This window comes from Argopecten irradians, chromosome 10 (assembly GCF_041381155.1).
Source record: "Argopecten irradians isolate NY chromosome 10, Ai_NY, whole genome shotgun sequence".
NCBI classification, from domain to species: Eukaryota; Metazoa; Mollusca; class Bivalvia; order Pectinida; family Pectinidae; genus Argopecten; species Argopecten irradians.
In genome coordinates this window covers 43,111,098-43,133,948 of record NC_091143.1, presented here as the reverse complement: position 1 = coordinate 43,133,948, position 22,851 = coordinate 43,111,098, and the positions used below count along the sequence as shown (strand labels likewise).

The window sequence follows — 22,851 nt, the reverse complement described above, 5'->3', positions numbered from 1 at the left end:
TGCGCAGACTTACCGGACATGCAAATTTACCCAATCTAATTAAAATACAGATCCATATTATCACTACGTTGGATAAGGGGATCTGAGAAAATCCCATTAGGGGTCATGTCCAGGTGACCTTTGGAAATGGCCAATCAAATTGCCACTGGCAAAATTTTGACAGTGAATTTCAGCGGACGAAATAGTTTGAAAATCTGTAAGAATTATTTCTGTATATGTAGTCATCTCGCCCAAAGAGCACAACAAAGCTAATCGTTTATGTATGTTGGGGCGAAATGGCATTGTCAATTAATATAGCAACGTGCAGAATATGCATTTGATCTGAATTACACGTGGTATAAAGGTCATCCGAACATGACCCTTAACGTGAGGGTGTATATGTTGTGTACCAGGTATGTATGTGTATATACAATTGGCAATGAAAATAACAATGAATGATAGTAAATGAGTTTACATGCCAATAAATGTGAAAAACATGATGTTGCGCTCATAAACGCATGGCGTCATAATCAATACCTACCCGTTAGGGCAGATACCTCTGTAATATACAAATACAGATTAGGTCATTTTGACCCTCCAGACACACAAGAGGAGAACAAGTCCTAGTTACTGACCTTTCAGATCACCCACATTGCCAATTGCCATGTTTTTGGTATATTATACCAGGGATTTTTCTAACAACAGTATCTGGGGCCGAATATCTGGACCCATTCCCCCAAATAAATTCCTCTAAAAAAATTCCAAGTTTAGTTTGCAATACTGAAAAATTCCCAATTTTTATGGTCATATTATATTCAGGTTTGAAGAATGCATCACTGTACAGTATGTTTTTGGATAGAATTATAAAAAGTGCCTTATATATGGCTAATTTAAAAACCATAAAAAAAAATCGAATTAGAAAGAATAAAATCAAATATCAGAATATTTTCATAGGCAAATGTGTTGCATGATGGTATACAGAAACTTTAATCCCGAACATACTCCAGTTTTTCTTGTACTTTTGTTTATATTTCAGAACGTCAAGATCCGTAATTTTAATTACCGTCAAGCCGTGTCCGTGATTATATACAAAGGTAATTTCCGAGTTTATCATAGCCTATCGTTTTTGCTTTGCGCTATTGCGTTTGTTTATCATCGTTAGCCGGTATATGCGTAATCCGTTTATGGGGGGGGTTGTAAATCGTTAGCGTTGGAGGGCTAGCAATCGTTAGCGTTAGCATAACGTGCGATTTACGGACGACGATTTTTTTTGCGTTTCGTTTGCGTTAGGCTGGGAACGTTAAAAACATGGTTCAGGTACTGTAATACCTATCCAGTTACTTACCTTGGACTTCTTAATTAACTAATGCCTACTGAGATGCTGACCAGTACTATAACGTGGAACTGTTAATTAACTAATACCCTACCTATTACTTACCTGGAATACTCCTAAATTAACTGAATTGCCTACCTGACTGTTAATTAACTAATGGCTACCTGATCTGTTAATTACTAATACCATGATAGTACTTACCTGGACTGTTAATTAATTAAATATACCTATGACTGTTACTTACCTGGACTCTTAATTAACTAATCCTACTATGCCGTACTACCTGGACTGTTAATTAATTAAAACCTACCAGTACTTACCTGGACTGTTAATTAACTAATACCTACCAGTACTTACCTGGACTGTTAATTAACTAATACCTACCAGTACCTTACCAGGACTGTGTTAATTAACTAATACCTACAGTACTTACTAATACGACACAGTGAACTTCTTGGATTAATTAACTAATACCTACTGTTATGATTAATCTATATAACTACCTACAGTACTGTTGGGACTGTTAATTAACTAATACCTACCAGTACCTACCTGGACTTGTTAACTTAAACCTAATACCCTACCGAGTACCTTACCTGGACTGTTAATTAACTATATACCTACCAGTACTACCTGGACTGTTAATTAACTAATACCTACCAGTACTTACCTGGACTGTTAATTAACTAATACCTACCAGTACCTACCTGGACAGTTAATTAACTAATACCGACCAGTACTTACCTGGACTGTTAATTAACTAATACCTACCAGTACCTACCTGGACAGTTAATTAACTAATACCTACCAGTACTTACCTGGACTGTTAATTAACTAATACCTACCAGTACCTACCTGGACAGTTAATTAACTAATACCTACCAGTACCTACCTGGACAGTTAATTAACTAATACCTACCAGTACTTACCTGGACAGTTAATTAACTAATACCTACCAGTACTTACCTGGACAGTTAATGTAACTAATAAACATACTACCTTGGACTTAATTAACTAATACCTACCAGTACCTACCTGGGGACTGTTAATTAACTAATACCTACCAGTACTTAACTTACCTGGACTGTTAAATTAACTAATACCTACCAGTACTTACCTGCGACAGTTTAATTAACCTATAATGGAAGTGTTAAATTACTAATACCTAACCTACTGGGGATGTAATCTAACTTAATACCTACCAGTACTTATCCTGGAATCTTAGATTAACAATACCAGTAGAGTTACTGGACTGTTAACTAACTAATACCAACCAGTTACCTACCTGGACTGTTAATTTAACTAATACCTACCAGTACCTACCTGGACTGTTAATTAACTAATACCTACCAGTACTTACCTGGACTGTTAATTAACTAATACCTACCAGTACCTACATGGGACTGTTAATTAACTAATACCTACGAGTACAGTACCTTACTCTGGACTGTTAATTAACTATATACCTACCAGTACTTACCTGGACTGTTAATTAACTATACCTAATGTTAGTACTTATACTGGACTCTTAAATTAACTAATGCCTACCAGTACCTCCCTGGAGACTGTTAATTAACTAATACCGACCATGTACCTACCTGGACTGTTAAAATTAACTATGCCTACCAAGTACTTACCTGGGAGCTGTTAATCTAAATAATACCTACTAGTACTTACATGACTCTTAACTTAAACTAATAACGACCAGTACTACTGTACTGGTTAATTCACTATTACCGACCCAGTACCTACCTACTCTTAATTAACTTTACAGTACCATTTTACTATATGGGAGGCATCTGACAGACTGTTAATTAACTATTAATACCTATTACCTACTTTAATTAATCTAATACTTTTTGATTACCAGTACTACCTGTAATTTTGTAATTAACTTACATGTAGTACCTACCTGGAATCAAGACTTTTTATTAACTACATACCTACCAGTACCTTTTGAATAGGACAGTTAATTAAGGTAATACCTACCAGTACTTTGTACCTGGACAATTAATTAAATAATACCTACCAGTACCTACCTAGGAACTGTAGTATTACTATTATACCTGGAAAGTTTGTATTACCTGTAAAGTTGGACTATTTAATTAACTAATACCTACCAGTATTTACATTTTGACTTTTAAAATAATATATCGACAGTACCTTCCTGGACATTAATATTACCTACCAACTGGACTGTTAATTACTAGTGATCCTACCATGGACTGTTAATTAACTAATACCTATTACCTACCATTACTTTAAATTAACTAAGACATATTAAATAATGTTGTCATAAGACTATACAATGTATTTAAAAAGATAATTACCAATTTGACTTCATCTTAATTACTGTTAATTAATAATACCTACCAAGTATTACCTGATACTTTATAATTTGCCAAACTGGATAACTAATTTTTCTACCACAGACCCCCTAGATTTTAAATTATACTACTATTACTATGTCAATTGTGAGAATTTACATTCTGTTACTTAACTGATACCTACTATTACCTGGACTGTTTTAACTAATCACAATACCTAATACCATACCATGTAACTGTTATAGGAACAATAAATACCTACACCCATACCTAGCATGGATCATTTAATTAACTAATACCCATGGTACCATCTGTAATTAACTAATTTTAAACAATATAATGATTAAATAACAATACCTACAAGACGTACAGAATTATTTTTCAAACATTAATTTAATTATTTGGACATATTTAACCTTTTTTGATTAAATACCTGTTATTAATTATGGACTTTTAATATAATACAAGTACAAATTTTTTTAATATTTTAATACTACCTTCTACCTGGATAAAATTATTACATTACATAAATAACTACTTAATTAACCTAAGTACCTAATCCACTACCTGAACTTTACAGTAATACAATATATCTTTATAATAAATAAACTAATACCTAAGTACCTACCTACACAGTAATTAACTGAAACCTAATAATACCTACACAATATACTTAGTTTAACAGTACTTACAAATGTATTAACTAATGATTAAATTTGACACATAAATTTTACCAAAACAGTACTTAACTAATTAATTCATAGAATTTGTTAGCCAAAGATAGGCATATAAATTTAACTAAACTGATATATAGTACCTACTAATATAATTAACTAAATTTAACAACTTACCTGGACATTTTTTTTTTGACTATGATGGCTTAACTGTTAAATGAATATTGTTTATAATTACAATAAATTTTAATTGCAATGGACTTTAGTAAAATTAACAAATACCACCTTGGAACCAATAAATCCTAATAGAAAGACTGTATTATTAATAATTAACTAATACACCATCAGTACTACCTTCATACTGTTAAATAATAAGATGGCTACTAATCATTACTGCAGTACCTTTTCCAATATTTTTTGATACTACTAATAATAAATTAATACCATTATCAGTAAGTACTAATTTAATTGTTAATTAACAATATTTTACCAGTACTTTCTGATGGATCAAATTAGAGTAATAAACCAATAGAACATGTATTTAATAATAATCCAGTATATTTAATGCTACAATTTTAGGTTTTGTTATAATTAAATAAAAATATGCCTTTATAATTTGTTACCACTTACTATACTATGAATACCAAAAATGATTTAATAATACTTTTAGTACTTTTCCTGGACTGTTTAACATTTAAATCTTGATAATATTTAAATACATACCATGATATGAATTAAATAATTTTTTATAATTGTACCTAACTATGTTTTAATAATTTTACTTTGTTAATCAACTATATGCTGAATTAATAAATCTCTTTATAATTTTTACATGACTGATTAATTAACTTTTGAAAAAGATCACTGTTTATAAGTACTTTACATTTACTATGATCTTAATTAAATCTATGATACTTTTAATACTTTTAATTTTAATTAATGACTATACTTTGACTTTTAATAATACCATATATTTACCTGTTAGAGGGTAAGATCTTTTAATTATACTACTGTTATAAACCATGACTATGATCTTAATCAATACCTATCATACTTTAATTTTACATGACTATGATCTAATCAATATCTCCTATATGTACTGTTACCATGACTATGATTAATAAATAAAGATCTCTTTAATAATTTGTTAACCATGACTTGATCTTAATCACCTATCTCTTAGTTCTAATTTGTAAACTACTAGGATTAATAATAATTATATTATACTATTATGTGTGATACCATACAAGATATCTCAAATCAATATTTAATTGTTACCATGACTATGATCTTAATTAAAGATCCTATCTTTATAATTTTTTTAACTTCATGACTATGATGGCTGATTCTAAAATTGATCTCTTTTAATTATATTGTTACCATAACTGATGTTTATCATAATCATAAATAGACTTTTATAATTTGTTACCATGACTATGATCTTAATCAATGATCTCTATAATTTGTTAACCATGACTTTGGATCTAAATCAAGAAATCTTCTTAATAATTTGTTACCATTATACTTGTGATCGTATTCAAAATCTATTTATAATTTTGTTACCTGGACCTATGATATGAATCAAAGATCTCTTTATTAATATTGTTAACATCGACAATGAATGCTTAAACAAAATATCTTTAGATAATTGTTACCATTGACATATATTGATATGAATTAATGATCCTCTTATTATTTGTCACCATAGACTATGATTCTTAACTCAAGATCTCTTTTATATTTTTGTCACCCATGACCCTGTGATGCTTACCAATATCTCTTTTATAATGTTGTTAACCTTTGACTGTGATTTTAATCAAGATCCTCTATAATGTGGTTAACATGATCTAGGATCCTAATCAAGATCTCTTTTTATAATTTGTTTACATGACTATGATCTTAATCAAATATCTCTTTATAATTTGTTACCATGACTATGCATATGAAATCAAGATCTCTTTATAATTTGTCACCATGACTATGATCTTAACAAGATTCTTTATAATTTGTCACCCATGACTGTGTTCTTAATCAAGATCTCTTCTATAATGTTGTTACCGGATGACTGTGATTTTAATCAAGATCTTACTATAATTGTTAACATGACTATGATCTTAATCAAATCTCTTTATAATTTGTTACCATGACTTATTATACGAATCAAGATCTCTTTATAATTTGTTACCATGACCTATGAATAATTAATCGAAAATCTCTTATTCAATTTGTTACCCTTTATGATCTATCAATAATCTCTAAATATACAAATGACATTAATATCTCTTTATTAATTTGTTACCATGAACTATGAACTTAATCAATATCTCTTTATAAGTTTGTTTGGATTATCACCACTGACCGTGTAAATTGTTATGTGGATCTTAATCAAGATCTCTTTATAAAATTTGTTACCAAAGAATGAAATGAATCAAGATCCTTTATAATTTGTTTTACATTGACTGTGATATTAATCAAGATTCTCTTTATAATTTGTTACCATGACTATGATAATTGTCACCTGAATCAAGATCTCTTTATAATTTTGTTGACCATAGTGACTGTGATGTCTTAATCAAAATATCCTCTGTTTATAATTTTTTACCATGACTCTGATCTTAATCAACAGAGTCTTTATACTTTGTTACCATGACTAACATGATCTTAATCAAGATTCTCTTTATAATTTGTCGTACACATGAGGACTTTGAAATTAATAATTCATAAATTCTACTTTATAAGATTTTGTTAAAGAACATAGACTTATGATATTAATCAAGATCTCTTTTTAATTTGTTACCATGACTGGTGATCTTAATCAAAATCTCTTTATAATTTGTTACCATGAACTGTTGATCTTGAATCAAGATCTCTTTATAATTTGTTACCATGACTATGATCTTAATCAAGATCTCTTTATAATTTGTTACCATGACTATGATTCTATAATCAAGATCTCTTTATAATTTTGTTTTTAATCCATGGTCTATTATCTTAATCAAAGATCTCTTTATAATTTGTTACCATAATCGTTAATGATCTTAATCACTAAATCTCTTTATAATTTGCTACTTACCATGGATCTACTCATTATCTTAATTTGATAAACTATATAATCAAGATACTAATTTGTTACCATGACTATGATCTTAATATTCAAGATCTCTTTATAATTTGTTACCATGACTATGATTCTGAATCAAGATCTCTTTATAATTTGTTACCATGACTGTGATTATGAATCAAGATCTCTTTATAATTTGGTACCATGACTGTGATCTTAATTCAAGATCTCTTTACATAATTTGTTACCATAACTGTGATCTTAATCAATCTTGGCATATCTTTATAAATTTGTTACCATAGAGCACTATGATACATTAATAATATTCTCTTTATAAGTTGTTACCATGACTATGATCTTAATCAAAGATCTCTTTATAATTTGTCTACCATGACTGTGATCTTAATCAAGATCTCTTTATAATTTGTTACCATGGACTGTGATCTTAATCAAAGATCTCTTTATAATTTGTTACCATGATCCGCTTTGATCTTAGATCCAAGATCTCTTTATAATTTGTTAACCATGACTCATGATCTTAATCAAGATCTCTTTATAATTTGTTACCATGTACTGACTATGATCTTAATCAATCAAGATCTCTTTATAATTTGTTACCATGACTGTGATCTTAATCAAGATCTTGGCTTTATAAAAAATTTGTTACCATGACTATTGATCTTAAATCAAGATCTCTTTATAATTTTGTTACCATATGACTATGAACTTAATCAAGATCTCTTTATAATTTGTTACCATGACTATGATTTTTAATCAAGATCTCTTTATAATTTGTTACCATTATGATCTTAATCAAGAATCTCTTTATAATGACCAAGACTATATATCAAAATTCTCTTTATAATTTGTTACCATGACTATGATCTTAATCAAGATCTCTTTATAATTTGTTACCATGACTGTGATCTTAATCAAGATCTCTTTATAATTTGTTACCATGACTATGATATGAATCAAGATCTCTTTATAATTTGTCACCATGACTGTGATCTTAATTCAAGATCTCTTTATAATTTGTTACCATGCACTAATCAAGATCTTAATCAAACATCTCTATTAATGATTTGTTAATCATGACTATGATCTTAATCAAATCTCTATAATTTGTTACCATGACTATGATCTTAATCAAGATCTCTTTATAATTTGTTCACCATGACTATGATCTTAATTCAAGATCTCTTTATAATTTGTTACCTATGACTATGATCTTAATCAAAATCCTCTTTTATAATTTGTTACCATTGACATATGACTGATGATCTCTTTATAATTTGTCCACCAACTATGATCTAATTAAGATCTCTTAATAATTTTTTTGTACCATCATAATGCGATGATATGAATATCTATCTCTTTATAATTTTGTTACCTTGACTCATGACTATGATCTTAATCAAGATCTCTTTATAATTTGTTACCATGACTGTGATCTTAATCAAGATCTCTTTATTCTTTAAATTTGTTACCATGACTGTGATCTTAATCAAGATCTCTTTATAATTTGTTACCATGACTATGATCTTAATCAAGATCTCTTTATAATTTGTTACCATGACTATGATCTTAATCAAGATCTCTTTATAATTTGTTACCATGACTATGATATTAATCAAGATCTCTTTATAATTTGTTACCATGACTATGATCTGAATCAAGATCTCTTTATAATTTTTTTACCCATGACTATGATCTTAATCAAGATCTCTTTATAATTTGTTACCATGACTATGATATGAATCAAGATCTCTTTATAATTTGTTACCATGACTGTGATCTTAATCAAGATCTCTTTATAATTTGTTACCATGACTATGATCTTAATCAAGATCTCTTTATAATTTGTTACCATGACTGTGATCTTAATCAAAATCTCTTTATAATTTGTTACCATGACTATGATATTAATCAAGATCTCTTTATAATTTGTTACCATGACTATGATCTTAATCAAGATCTCTTTATAATTTGTTACCATGACTGTGATCTTAATCAAGATCTCTTTATAATTTGTTACCATGACTATGATCTTAATCAAGATCTCTTTATAATTTGTTACCATGACTATGATCTTAATCAAAATATCTTTATAATTTGTTACCATGACTATGATACTTATGAATCAAGATCTCTTTATAATTTGTTACCATGACTATGATCTTAATCAAGATCTCTTTATAATTTGTTACCATGACTATGATATGAATCAAGATCTCTTTATAATTTGTTACCATGACTGTGATCTTAATCAAGATCTCTTTATAATTTGTTACCATGACTATGATATGAATCAAGATCTCTTTATAATTTGTTACCATGACTATGATCTTAATCTCTTTTATAATTTGTTACCATAACTGTGATCTTAATCAAAATATCTTTATAATTTGTTACCATGACTATGATATTTATATAATCAAAGCCTCACATCTTTATAATTTTAGTTACAATGACTGTGATCTTAATCAAGATCTCTTTATAATTTGTACCATGACTGTATCTTAATCAAGATCTCTTTATAATTTGTTACCATGAATATGAACTTAATCAAAATATCGTTATAATTTGTCACCATGACTGTGATCTTAATCAAGATCTCTTTATAATTTGTTACCATGACTGTGATATGAATCAAGATCTCTTTATAATTTGTTACCATGACTGTGATCTTAATCAAGATCTCTTTATAATTTGTTACCATGACTGTGATCTTAATCAAAATCTCTTTATAATTTCGTTAATATGACTTGATACATTAATACTAAGATCTATAATTTGTATCTGTATCTTATCAAAATCTCTTTACCATTTGTTTACTATGACTATGATTTAATCATCCTCTTTATAATTTGTTACCATGAACTGTGATCTTAATAAGATCTCTTTATAATTTGTTACCATGACTATGATATGAATCAAGATCTCTTTATATAATTTTTGTCACCATGACTATGAATCTTAATCAAGATCTCTTTATAATATTTGTTACCATGGACTGTGATATTTAATCAAAATCTCTTTATAATTTTGTTACCATGACTATGATCTTAATCAAAATTATCTCTTTATTAATTTGTTACCATATTTGTCACCGTATGATATTAATCAAAGATCTCTTTATAATTTGTTACCATGACTGTGATCTTAATCAAGATATCTTTATAATTTGTTACCATGACTATGATCTTAATCAAGTATCTCTTATAATTTGTTACCATAATTGTGATCTTAATCAAAATATCTTTATTATTTTGTTACCATGGACGACTTTGATAATCAAGATCTCTTTTAATAATTTGTTACGCATGACTATGATAATGAATCAAGATCTCTTTATAATTTGTTACCATGACTATGATATGAAATCAAGATCATCTTTATATAATTTGTTACCATGACTGTGATCTTAATCAATGAAATCTCTTTATAATTTGTTAACCATGACTGTGATCTTAATCAAGAATCTCTTTATAATTTGTTACCATTTGACTGTGATCTGAATCAAAGATCTCTTTATAAATTTGTTTCACCATGACTGTGATCTTAATCAAGATCTCTTTATAATTTTGTTACCATGACTATGATATTAATCAAGATCTCTTTATAATTTGTTACCATTACTGTGATCTTAATCAAGATCTCTTTATAAATTTGTTACCATGACTATGATCTTAATTCAATATCTCTTTATAATTTGTTACCAATGGACTATGATCTTAATCTAATATCTCTTTATAATTTGTTACCATGACTATGATCCTTATTCTTTAAAAATTATCTTTTATAATTTGTTACCACCAATAACTATGAAACTTTAATGTATATGAGTTTTATTAATGTGTTACCATGACTTATGAGCTCTGTAATCAAGTATTCTATTTATAATTGTATACCATGGACTGTGTTTTGGTATAATCAAAATGTAATTTATAATTTGTACCACCATGACTATGATATGAACCATTGATATTAAGATCTTAGTTTATAATTTGTACCACTTATCTGTAGATGCATTAAGTCAAGATCTCTTTATATTCCACCTGTTACCATGGACTGTGATATGAATCAAGATCTCTTTATAATTTGTTACCATGACTGTGATATGTATCAAAATACTCTTTAGTAATTTGTACCATGACTGGTGGTATGTTATCAAGATCTCTTATGTCCATATTTGTTTACCATTACTGTGATCTTAATCAAGATCTCTTTATAAATTTTGTTACCACCTTGGACTGTATGATATGTATCAAGTACTCTTTATAATTTGTAACCACCTTTACAGTAAGTATCACCATTGTTATTGTACCAAGACTTTGTATATTAATCAGCCATATCTTTATAATTTCGTTATGTACCATGAATATGGTATTAACCAATATATCCTATGGTATTAGTACCACCTTTGTGCCATGACCACTTTTGAGTAATACCACTTTATAGTAAGTACACCTTCAAATGTACCACCTTACGTAACAAGCACCTTTTGGTATGAGCACCTTTGGTATGTACCACCTTTTACATGTATGTACCACCTTTGAGTATGTATTCAGGACCTTTGGTAATGTACCACCTTTGGTATATGTTACCATCTTAGTATCATACCATTTTGGTATGTTAATACACCTTTGGTATGTACCACCTTTGGTATGTAACCCTTTGGTACCTTTAGTATGTACCACCTTTGGTATGTACCACCTTTGGTAATGTACCACCTTTGGTATGTACCACTCTTTAGTACTGTACCAAAGTTTATGGTATGTACCAACCGTTTGGTATGTACCACCTTTGTATGTACCACATTTAGTATGTACCACATTTTGTATGTACCCACCTTTGGTATGTACCACCTTTAGTAATGTACCACCTATATGTACCACCTTTGGTATGTAGCACCTTTCGTAATGTACCATCTTTAGGTATGAACGCCACCTTTGGTATGTACCACCTTGTATGTACCACCTTTGGATTATGTACCACCTTTTTAGTATGTACCACCTTTGGTATTGTACCTCACCTTTAGGTATGTACCACCTTTTAGTATGTACCACCTTTAGTATGTACCAACCTTTAGGTATGTACCACCTTTGGTATGTACCACCTTTGGTATGTATGTACCACCTTTGGTATGTACCACCTTTAGTATGTATGTACCACCTTTAGTATGTATGTACCACCTTTAGTATGTACCACCTTTGGTATGTACCACCTTTGGTATGTACCACCTTTAGTATGTACCACCTTTGGTAGTACCACCTTTGGTATGTACCACCTTTGGTATGTACCACCTTTGGTATGTACCACCTTTAGTATGTACCACCTTTAGTATGTACCACCTTTGGTATGTACCACCTTTGGTATGTACCACCTTTGGTATGTACCACCTTTAGTATGTACCACCTTTAGTATGTACCACCTTTAGTATGTACCACCTTTGGTATGTACCACCTTTGGTATGTACCACCTTTAGTATGTACCACCTTTGGTATGTACCACACCTTGGTATGTACCACCTTTGTATGTACCACCTTTAGGTATGTACCACCTTTTAAGTATATAGCACCACCTTTAGTATGTACCACCTTTAGGTATGTACCACCTTTGGTATGTACCACCTTTGGTATGTACCACACCCTTGGGTACCACCTAGTACCACCTTTGGTATGTACCACCCTTTGGTATGTACACGACCTTTAGTATGTACCACCTTTAGTATGTACCACCTTTTAGTATGTACCGCGACCCTTGGTAATGTACCACCTTTGGTATGTAACCACCTTTGGTATGTACCACCTTTGGTATGTACCACCTTTAGTATGTATGTACCTTTGGTAATGTACCACACCTTTGGTATGTACCACCTTTAGTATGTACCACCTTTTGGTATGTACCACCTTTGGTATGTACCCACCTTTAGTATTGTACCACCTTTAGTATGTACCACCTTTAGTATGTACCCTCCTTTGGTATGTACCACCTTTAGTATGTACCACCTTGGTATAGTACCACCTTTGGTATGTACCACCTTTGGTATGTACCACCTTTGGTATGTACCACCTTTGGAGATGTACCACCTTTAGTATGTACCCACCTTTGGTATGTACCACCTTTGGTATGTACCACCTTTGGTATGTACCACCTTAGTATGTACTCACCACTTGGTATGTACCACCTTTTGTATGTGTACCACCTTTAGTATGTACCACCACCTTTGTATGTACCACCTTTAGTACACCCACCTTTTAGTATGTACCACCTTTGGTATGTTACCACCTTTGTATGTACCACCTTTAATGTACCATATACATGTAGTATGTACCACCTTTTAGTATGTACCAACCATGGTATGTACCGACCTTTAGTTATGTACCACCTTTAGTATGTACCACCTTTGGTATGTACCACCTTTGGTATGTACCACCTTTGGTATGTACCACCTTTAGTATGTACCACCTTTAGTATGTACCACCTTTAGTATGTACCACCTTTGGTATGTACCAACTTTAGTATGTACCACCTTTGGTATGTACCACCTTTAGTATGTACCACCTTTAGTATGTACCACCTTTGGTATGTACCACCTTTAGTATGTACCACCTTTGGTATGTACCACCTTTGGTATGTACCACCTTTAGTATGTACCACCTTTGGTATGTACCACCTTTAGTATGTACCACCTTTGGTATGTACCACCTTTGGTATGTACCACCTTTGGTATGTACCACCTTTAGTATGTACCACCTTTGGTATGTACCACCTTTGGTATGTACCAACTTTTAGTATGTACCACCTTTGGTATGTACCACCTTTAGTATGTACCACCTTTTAGTATGTACCACCTTTGGTATGTACCACCTTTTAGTATGTACCACCTTTGGTATGTACCACCTTGGTGGTATGTACCCGGTATGTAACTTTAGTATGTACCCCACCTTTAGGTATGTACCCACCTTTATTATGTATGTACCACCTTTGGTATGTACCACCTTTGGTATGTACCACCTTTGTGTATGTACCACCTTTAGTATGTACCACCTTTTGGTATGTTACCAACCTTTTAGTATGTACCACCTTTGGTATGTACCACCCTTTGGTATGTACCACCTTTGAGTATGTACCACCTTTGGTAATGGTACCACCACCTTTGGTATGTACCACCTTTGTTATGTACCACCTTTAGTATGTACCCCACCCTTTGGTATGTACCAACCTTTGGTATGTACCCCACCTTTGGTATGTACCACCTTTAAGTATGTACCACCTTTGGTAATGTACCACCTTTAAGTATGTACCACCTTTGGTATGTACCACCTTTGGTATGTACCACCTTTTAGTATGTACCACCTTTGGTATGTACCACCTTTAGTATGTACCACCTTTGGTATGTACCACCTTTGGTATGTACCACCTTTGGTATGTACCACCTTTAGTATGTACCACCTTTGGTATGTAGCACCTTTGGTATGTAGCACCTTTAGTATGTACCACCTTTTGTATGTACCAACTTTTAGTATGTACCACCTTTGGTATGTACCACCTTTAGTATGTACCACCTTTGGTATGTACCACCTTTGGTATGTACCACCTTTGGTATGTACCACCTTTAGTATGTACCACCTTTGGTATGTACCACCTTTGGTATGTACCACCTTTTAGTATGTACCACCTTTTGGTAGTACCAACCCTATGTACCCCACACCTTTAGGTATGTACCACCTTTGGTAATGTACCACCTTTAGTATGTACCACCTTTGGTATGTACCACCTTTGGTATGTACCACCTTTGGTATGTACCACCTTTGGTATGTACCACCTTTAGTATGTACCACCTTTGGTATGTACCACCTTTAGTATGTACCACCTTTGGTATGTACCACCTTTGGTATGTTACCACCTTGTATTACCACCTTAGGTATGTACCCACCTTTCGGTAAGTGTACCTCCCTTGGTATGTACCACCCCTTGGTATGTACCCACCTTTGGTAGGTAACACCGTGGGTATGTACCACCTTTGGAGTATGTACCACCCTTTAGTATGTACCACCTTTTAGTATGTACTCAACTTTTTAGTATGTTACCACCTTTGGTATGTACCAACCTTAGTCTATGTACCACCTTTGGTTTGGTTGTACCACATTTAGTATGTACCACCTTTAGTATGTACCACCTTTAGTATGTACCACCTTTGGTATGTACCACCTTTAGTATGTACCACCTTTAGTATGTACCACCTTTAGTATGTACCACCTTTGGTATGTACCACCTTTGGTATGTACCACCTTTGGTATGTACCACCTTTAGTATGTACCACCTTTAAGTATGTACCACCTTTGGTATGTACCCACCTTTGGTATGTACCACCTTTGGTATGTACCGACCATTACCTTTGTATGTACCACCTTTGGTATGTTACCACCTTTGGTATGTACCACCTTTGGTAATGTACCACCTTTGAGGTATGTACACACCTTTGGTATGTACCACCTTTGGTATGTACCACCTTTGGTATGTACCACCTTTGGTATGTACCACCTTTGGTATGTACCACCTTTGGTATGTACCACCTTTAGTATGTACCACCTTTGGTATGTACCACCTTTAGTATGTACCACCTTTAGTATGTACCACCTTTGTATGTACCACCTTGTAGGATCGGTTTTGGGAAGGATCAGTTTTGAGAAGGATCGGTTTTGAGAAGGATCGGTTTTGGGAAGGATCAGTTTTGAGAAGGATCAGTTTTGAGAAGGATCAGTTTTGGGAAGGATCAGTTTTGAGAAGGATCGGTTTTGGGAAGGATCGGTTTTGAGAAGGATCAGTTTTTGGAAGGATCGGTTTTGAGAAGGATCAGTTTTGGGAAGGATCAGTTTTGAGAAGGATCAGTTTTGGGAAGGATCAGTTTTGAGAAGGATCAGTTTTGAGAAGGATTAGTTTTGGGAAGGATCAGTTTTGAGAAGGATCAGTTTTGAGAAGGATCGGTTTTGAGAAGGATCAGTTTTGGGAAGGATCAATTTTGAGAAGGATCAGTTTTGAGAAGGATCGGTTTTGGGAAGGATCGGTTTTGAGAAGGATCGGTTTTGGAAAGTATCATAGTGACTGTATGTGACTAGGTTAAACATACTCTGATACTTTTGATAAAAAAAGGATTGTTTATTAGTCACGTTTTGATTGACACATTACATGATTTGTCCTGAATATAAAGTTTCAAGATTTCTTGGGCGGTTCCTGAGCAAAGTTTACTAAATGTATATTACAAACTTCAAATGCCAAAAATCTAACATGGCTACTGATGGCCTTTAGAATACCCAACCAAGCACAATATAAGACCTTCTTCCAAGGTCCAGTAGGATTAAAGAAGATCACAATTATCCGGTATACTGAAACATGATATCAGATATATTTTTCAACAACAGTAGAAGCATCAGAAGATATGGAATGTTATTATCATATATCATCATCAACCTGTTTTTATCTGCAATTGTGTCACTTGTATAAAAATATCTGAAATGTCCGCAGTGATCAGTTTTTTTCCCCAGAATGACTAGATAGACTAGAGATATTTTAGCTAGTAAACCAGCATTCACACAAGAGTTAGAACCATGTTTGCCTTTCCTTAGAGGACACACAGACACAGTGATAGCCAGTATACATTGCCTGTATAGACTGACCATGTTTTACCCATGGTAAAATGACCAAATCAGGATACATCTCTCTATATCATCAGTGTAATGAGATAGGATTCCACCAATTCTAGGTGCCATTAGGGGCCTCTACCGACTCCATCATACCTTCCTCTTCCACACTTTCTAATGTATCATCTTGGTAACTCACATCCATGTGGGCTTCTGCCCCGCCCTTTCTCCTCCTGCCCCGTCTTCCTCCTCTTCCCCCTCCTCCTGACGAAGTCTGTCCATCACTCTTTCTTTCCTCTGCGTCTCCTTTTCCTTGTTCTCTCTGAAGTATTTGTACACCCTTTTTCATCTTAAGCTCCTTTTGTTTTCTCTCCTCTTTAGCCTTCTCCTTCTCTGCAGCTACCAACGTCATGTGTGCAGCATAGTTTGTATAGGAATCAGGCCTTTTAGCCATGATAGTGTCTTTAATCTCAATGTTCAGGATCTCTGGCACCATGTATGGTTTCAGCCATACCACTAGGGGTGTTGATCCAAACGTGTAGTGGGTTCTTTTATGGTAAAACAGTATCCCATCAATCTAAACAGAAACACAGAAAACACTTTTAAGTAAAACAACATTTTGTAATTTGTTTTCTTGCACTTCAATAAACTTTTAAAACCAACAAAAAATATCTGGATTGTATTTTCATACCTTCATTGACACAATTGTATATCTTCATTGACACACACTGTCACTTGTATCCCTTCATTGACACAATTGTATCCCTTCATTGACACACTAATGTATCCCTTCATTGATACTTGTATCCCTTCATTGACACACTTATATTCCTTCATTGACACACTTGTATCCCTGCATTGACACACTTGTATCCCTTCATTGACACACTTGTATCCCTTCATTGACACAATTGTATCCCTGCATTGACACACTTGTATCCCTTCATTGACACACTTGTATCCCTTCATTGACACAATTGTATCCCTTCATTGACACACTTGTATCCCTGCATTGACACACTTGTATCCCTTCATTGACACACTTGTATCCCTTCATTGACACACTTGTATCCCTTCATTGACACACTTGTATCCCTTCATTGACACACTTGTATCCCTTCATTGACACACTTGTATCCCTTGTATCCTTTCATTGACACACTTGTATCCCTTCATTGACACACTTGTATCCCTTCATTGACACACTTGTATCCCTTCATTGACACACTTGTATCCCTTCATTGACACACTTGTATCCCTTCATTGACACACTTGTAAATCCCTTCATTGACACAACTTGTATCCCTTCATTGACACACTTGTATCCCTTCATTGACACACTTGTATCCCTTCATTGACACACTTGTATCCCTTCATTGACACACTTGTATCCCTTCATTGACACACTTGTATCCCTTTATTGACACTTGTATCCCTTCATTGACACACTTGTATCCCTTCATTGACACACTTGTATCCCTTCATTGACACACTTGTATCCCTTCATTGACACACTTGTATCCCTTCATTGACACACTTGTATCCCTTCATTGACACACTTGTATCCCTTCATTGACACAATTGTATCCCTGCATTGACACACTTCATTGACACACTTGTATCCCTTCATTGACACACTTGTATCCCTTCATTGACACACTTGTATCCCTTCATTGACACACTTGTATCCCTTCATTGACACACTTGTATCCCTGCATTGACACACTTGTATCCCTTCATTGACACACTTGTATCCCTTCATTGACACACTTGTATCCCTTCATTGACACACTTGTATCCCTTCATTGACACACTTGTATTCCCTTCATTGACACACTTGTATCCCTTCATTGACACACTTGTATCCCTTCATTGACACACTTGTATCCCTTCATTGACACACTTGTATCCCTTCATTGACACACTTGTATCCCTTCATTGACACACTTGTATCCCTTCATTGACACACTTGTATCCCTTCATTGACACACTTGTATCCCTTCATTGACACACTTGTATCCCTTCATTGACACACTTGTATCCCTTCATTGACACACTTGTATCCCTTCATTGACACACTTGTATCCCTTCATTGACACACTTGTATCCCTTCATTGACACACTTGTATCCCTTCATTGACACACTTGTATCCCTTCATTGACATACTTGTATCCCTTCATTGACACACTTGTATCCCTTCATTGACACACTTGTATCCCTTCATTGACACACTTGTATCCCTTCATTGACACACTTGTATCCCTTCATTGACACACTTGTATCCCTTCATTGACACACTTGTATCCCTTCATTGACACACTTGTATCCCTTCATTGACACACTTGTATCCCTTCATTGACACACTTGTATCCCTTCATTGACACACTTGTATCCCTTCATTGACACACTTGTATCCCTTCATTGACACACTTGTATCCCTTCATTGACACACTTGTATCCCTTCATTGACACACTTGTATCACTTCATTGACACACTTGTATCCCTTCATTGACACACTTGTATCACATATTTGACACACTTGTATCCCTTCATTGACACACTTGTATCCCTTCATTGACACACTTGTATCCCTTCATTGACACACTTGTATCCCTTCATTGACACACTTGTATCCCTTCATTGACACACTTGTATCCCTTCATTGACACACTTGTATCCCTTCATTGACACACTTGTATCCCTTCATTGACACACTTGTATCCCTTCATTGACACACTTGTATCCCTTCATTGACACACTTGTATCCCTTCATTGACACACTTGTATCCCTTCATTGACACACTTGTATCCCTTCATTGACACACTTGTATCCCTTCATTGACACACTTGTATCCCTTCATTGACACACTTGTATCCCTTCATTGACACACTTGTATCCCTTCATTGACACACTTGTATCCCTTCATTGACACACTTGTATCCCTGCATTGACACACTTGTATCCCTTCATTGACACACTTGTATCCCTTCATTGACACACTTGTATCCCTTCATTGACACACTTGTATCCCTTCATTGACACACTTGTATCCCTTCATTGACACTTGTATCCCTTCATTGACACACTTGTATCCCTTCATTGACACAATTGTATCCCTTCATTGACACACTTGTATCCCTTCATTGACACACTTGTATCCCTTCATTGACACACTTGTATCCCTTCATTGACACACTTGTATCCCTTCATTGACACACTTGTATCCCATTGACACATTGTATCCCTTCATTGACACACTTGTATCCCTTCATTGACACACTTGTATCCCTTCATTGACACACTTGTATCCCTTCATTGACACAATTGTATCCCTTCATTGACACACTTGTATCCCTTCATTGACACACTTGTATCCCTTCATTGACACACTTGTATCCCTTCATTGACACACTTGTATCCCTGCATTGACACACTTGTATCCCTTCATTGACACACTTGTATCCCTTCATTGACACACTTGTATCCCTTCATTGACACACTTGTATCCCTTCATTGACACACTTGTATCCCTTCATTGACACACTTGTATCCCTTCATTGACACACTTGTATCCCTTCATTGACACACTTGTATCCCTTCATTGACACACTTGTATCCTGCTTTGACACACTTGTATCCCTTCATTGACACACTTGTATCCCTTCATTGACACACTTGTATCCCTTCATTGACACACTTGTATCCCTTCATTGACACAATTGTATCCCTTCATTGACACACTTGTATCCTTTCATTGACACACTTGTATCCCTTCATTGACACACTTGTATCCCTTCATTGACACACTTGTATCCCTTCATTGACACACTTGTATCCCTTCATTGACACACTTGTATCCCTTCATTGACACACTTGTATCCCTTCATTGACACACTTGTATCCCTTCATTGACACACTTGTATCCCTTCATTGACACACTTGTATCCCTTCATTGACACACTTGTATCCCTTCATTGACACACTTGTATCCCTTCATTGACACAATTGTATCCCTGCATTGACACACTTGTATCCCTTCATTGACACACTTGTATCCCTTCATTGACACACTTGTATCCCTTCATTGACACAATTGTATCCCTTCATTGACACACTTGTATCCCTTCATTGACACACTTGTATCCCTTCATTGACCACACTTGTATCCCTTCATTGACACACTTGTATCCCTTCATTGACACACTTGTATCCCTTCATTGACACACTTGTATCCCTTCATTGACACACTTGTATCCCTTCATTGACACACTTGTATCCCTTCATTGACACACTTGTATCCCTTCATTGACACACTTGTATCCCTTCATTGACACACTTGTATCCCTTCATTGACACACTTGTATCCCTTCATTGACACACTTGTATCCCTTCATTGACACACTTGTATCCCTTCATTGACACACTTGTATCCCTTCATTGACACACTTGTATCCCTTCATTGACACACTTGTATCCCTTCATTGACACACTTGTATCCCTTCATTGACACTACTTGTATCCCTTCATTGACACACTTGTATCCCTTCATTGACACACTTGTATCCCTTCATTGACACACTTGTATCCCTTCATTGACACACTTGTATCCCTTCATTGACACACTTGTATCCCTTCATTGACACACTTGTATCCCTTCATTGACACACACTTCACTTGTATCCCTTCATTGACACACTTGTATCCCTTCATTGACACACTTGTATCCCTTCATTGACACACTTGTATCCCTTCATTGACACACTTGTATCCCTTCATTGACACACTTGTATCCCTTCATTGACACACTTGTATCCCTTCATTGACACAATTGTATCCCTTCATTGACACACTTGTATCCCTTCATTGACACACTTGTATCCCTTCATTGACACACTCTTGTATCCCTTCATTGACACACTTGTATCCCTTCATTGACACACTTGTATCCCTTCATTGACACACTTGTATCCCTTCATTGACACACTTGTATCCCTTCATTGACACACTTGTATCCCTTCATTGACACACTTGTATCCCTTCATTGACACACTTGTATCCCTTCATTGACACACTTGTATCCCTTCATTGACACACTTGTATCCCTTCATTGACACACTTGTATCCCTTCATTGACACACACTGTCACTTGTATCCCTTCATTGACACACTTGTATCCCTTCATTGACACACTTGTATCCCTTCATTGACACACTTGTATCCCTTCATTGACACACTAATGTATCCCTTCATTGACACTTGTATCCCTTCATTGACACACTTGTATCCCTTCATTGACACACTTGTATCCCTTCATTGACACACTTGTATCCCTTCATTGACACACTTGTATCCCTTCATTGACACACTTGTATCCCTTCATTGACACACTTGTATCCCTTCATTGACACACTTGTATCCCTTCATTGACACAATTGTATCCCTGCATTGACACACTTGTATCCCTTCATTGACACACTTGTATCCCTTCATTGACACACTTGTATCCCTTCATTGACACACATTGACACACTTGTATCCCTTCATTGACACACTTGTATCCCTTCATTGACACACTTGTATCCCTTCATTGACACAATTGTATCCTTCATTGACACACTTGTATCCCTTCATTGACACACTTGTATCCCTTCATTGACACACTTGTATCCCTTCATTGACACAATTGTATCCCTTCATTGACACACTTGTATCCCTTCATTGACACACTTGTATCCCTTCATTGACACACTTGTATCCCTTCATTGACACACTTGTATCCCTTCATTGACACACTTGTATCCCTTCATTGACACACTTGTATCCC

At 34.3% G+C, this 22,851-nt stretch overlaps 1 protein-coding gene across 2 annotated transcripts in view; it reads right to left on the bottom strand.

The window, feature by feature from the left end:
* Positions 1 to 15,889: 15,889 nt before the first annotated feature.
* Positions 15,890 to 22,851, bottom strand: part of LOC138333974 (snurportin-1-like) — a 66,340-nt gene continuing 59,378 nt past the window's right edge. For both annotated transcript variants that reach the window (XM_069282696.1, XM_069282697.1), the window contains exon 9: positions 15,890 to 17,601. In XM_069282696.1, the coding sequence (XP_069138797.1) occupies positions 17,143 to 17,601 (459 nt within the window). In that variant the 3' untranslated portion in view covers positions 15,890 to 17,142. The remainder of the gene's footprint in view (positions 17,602 to 22,851) is intronic.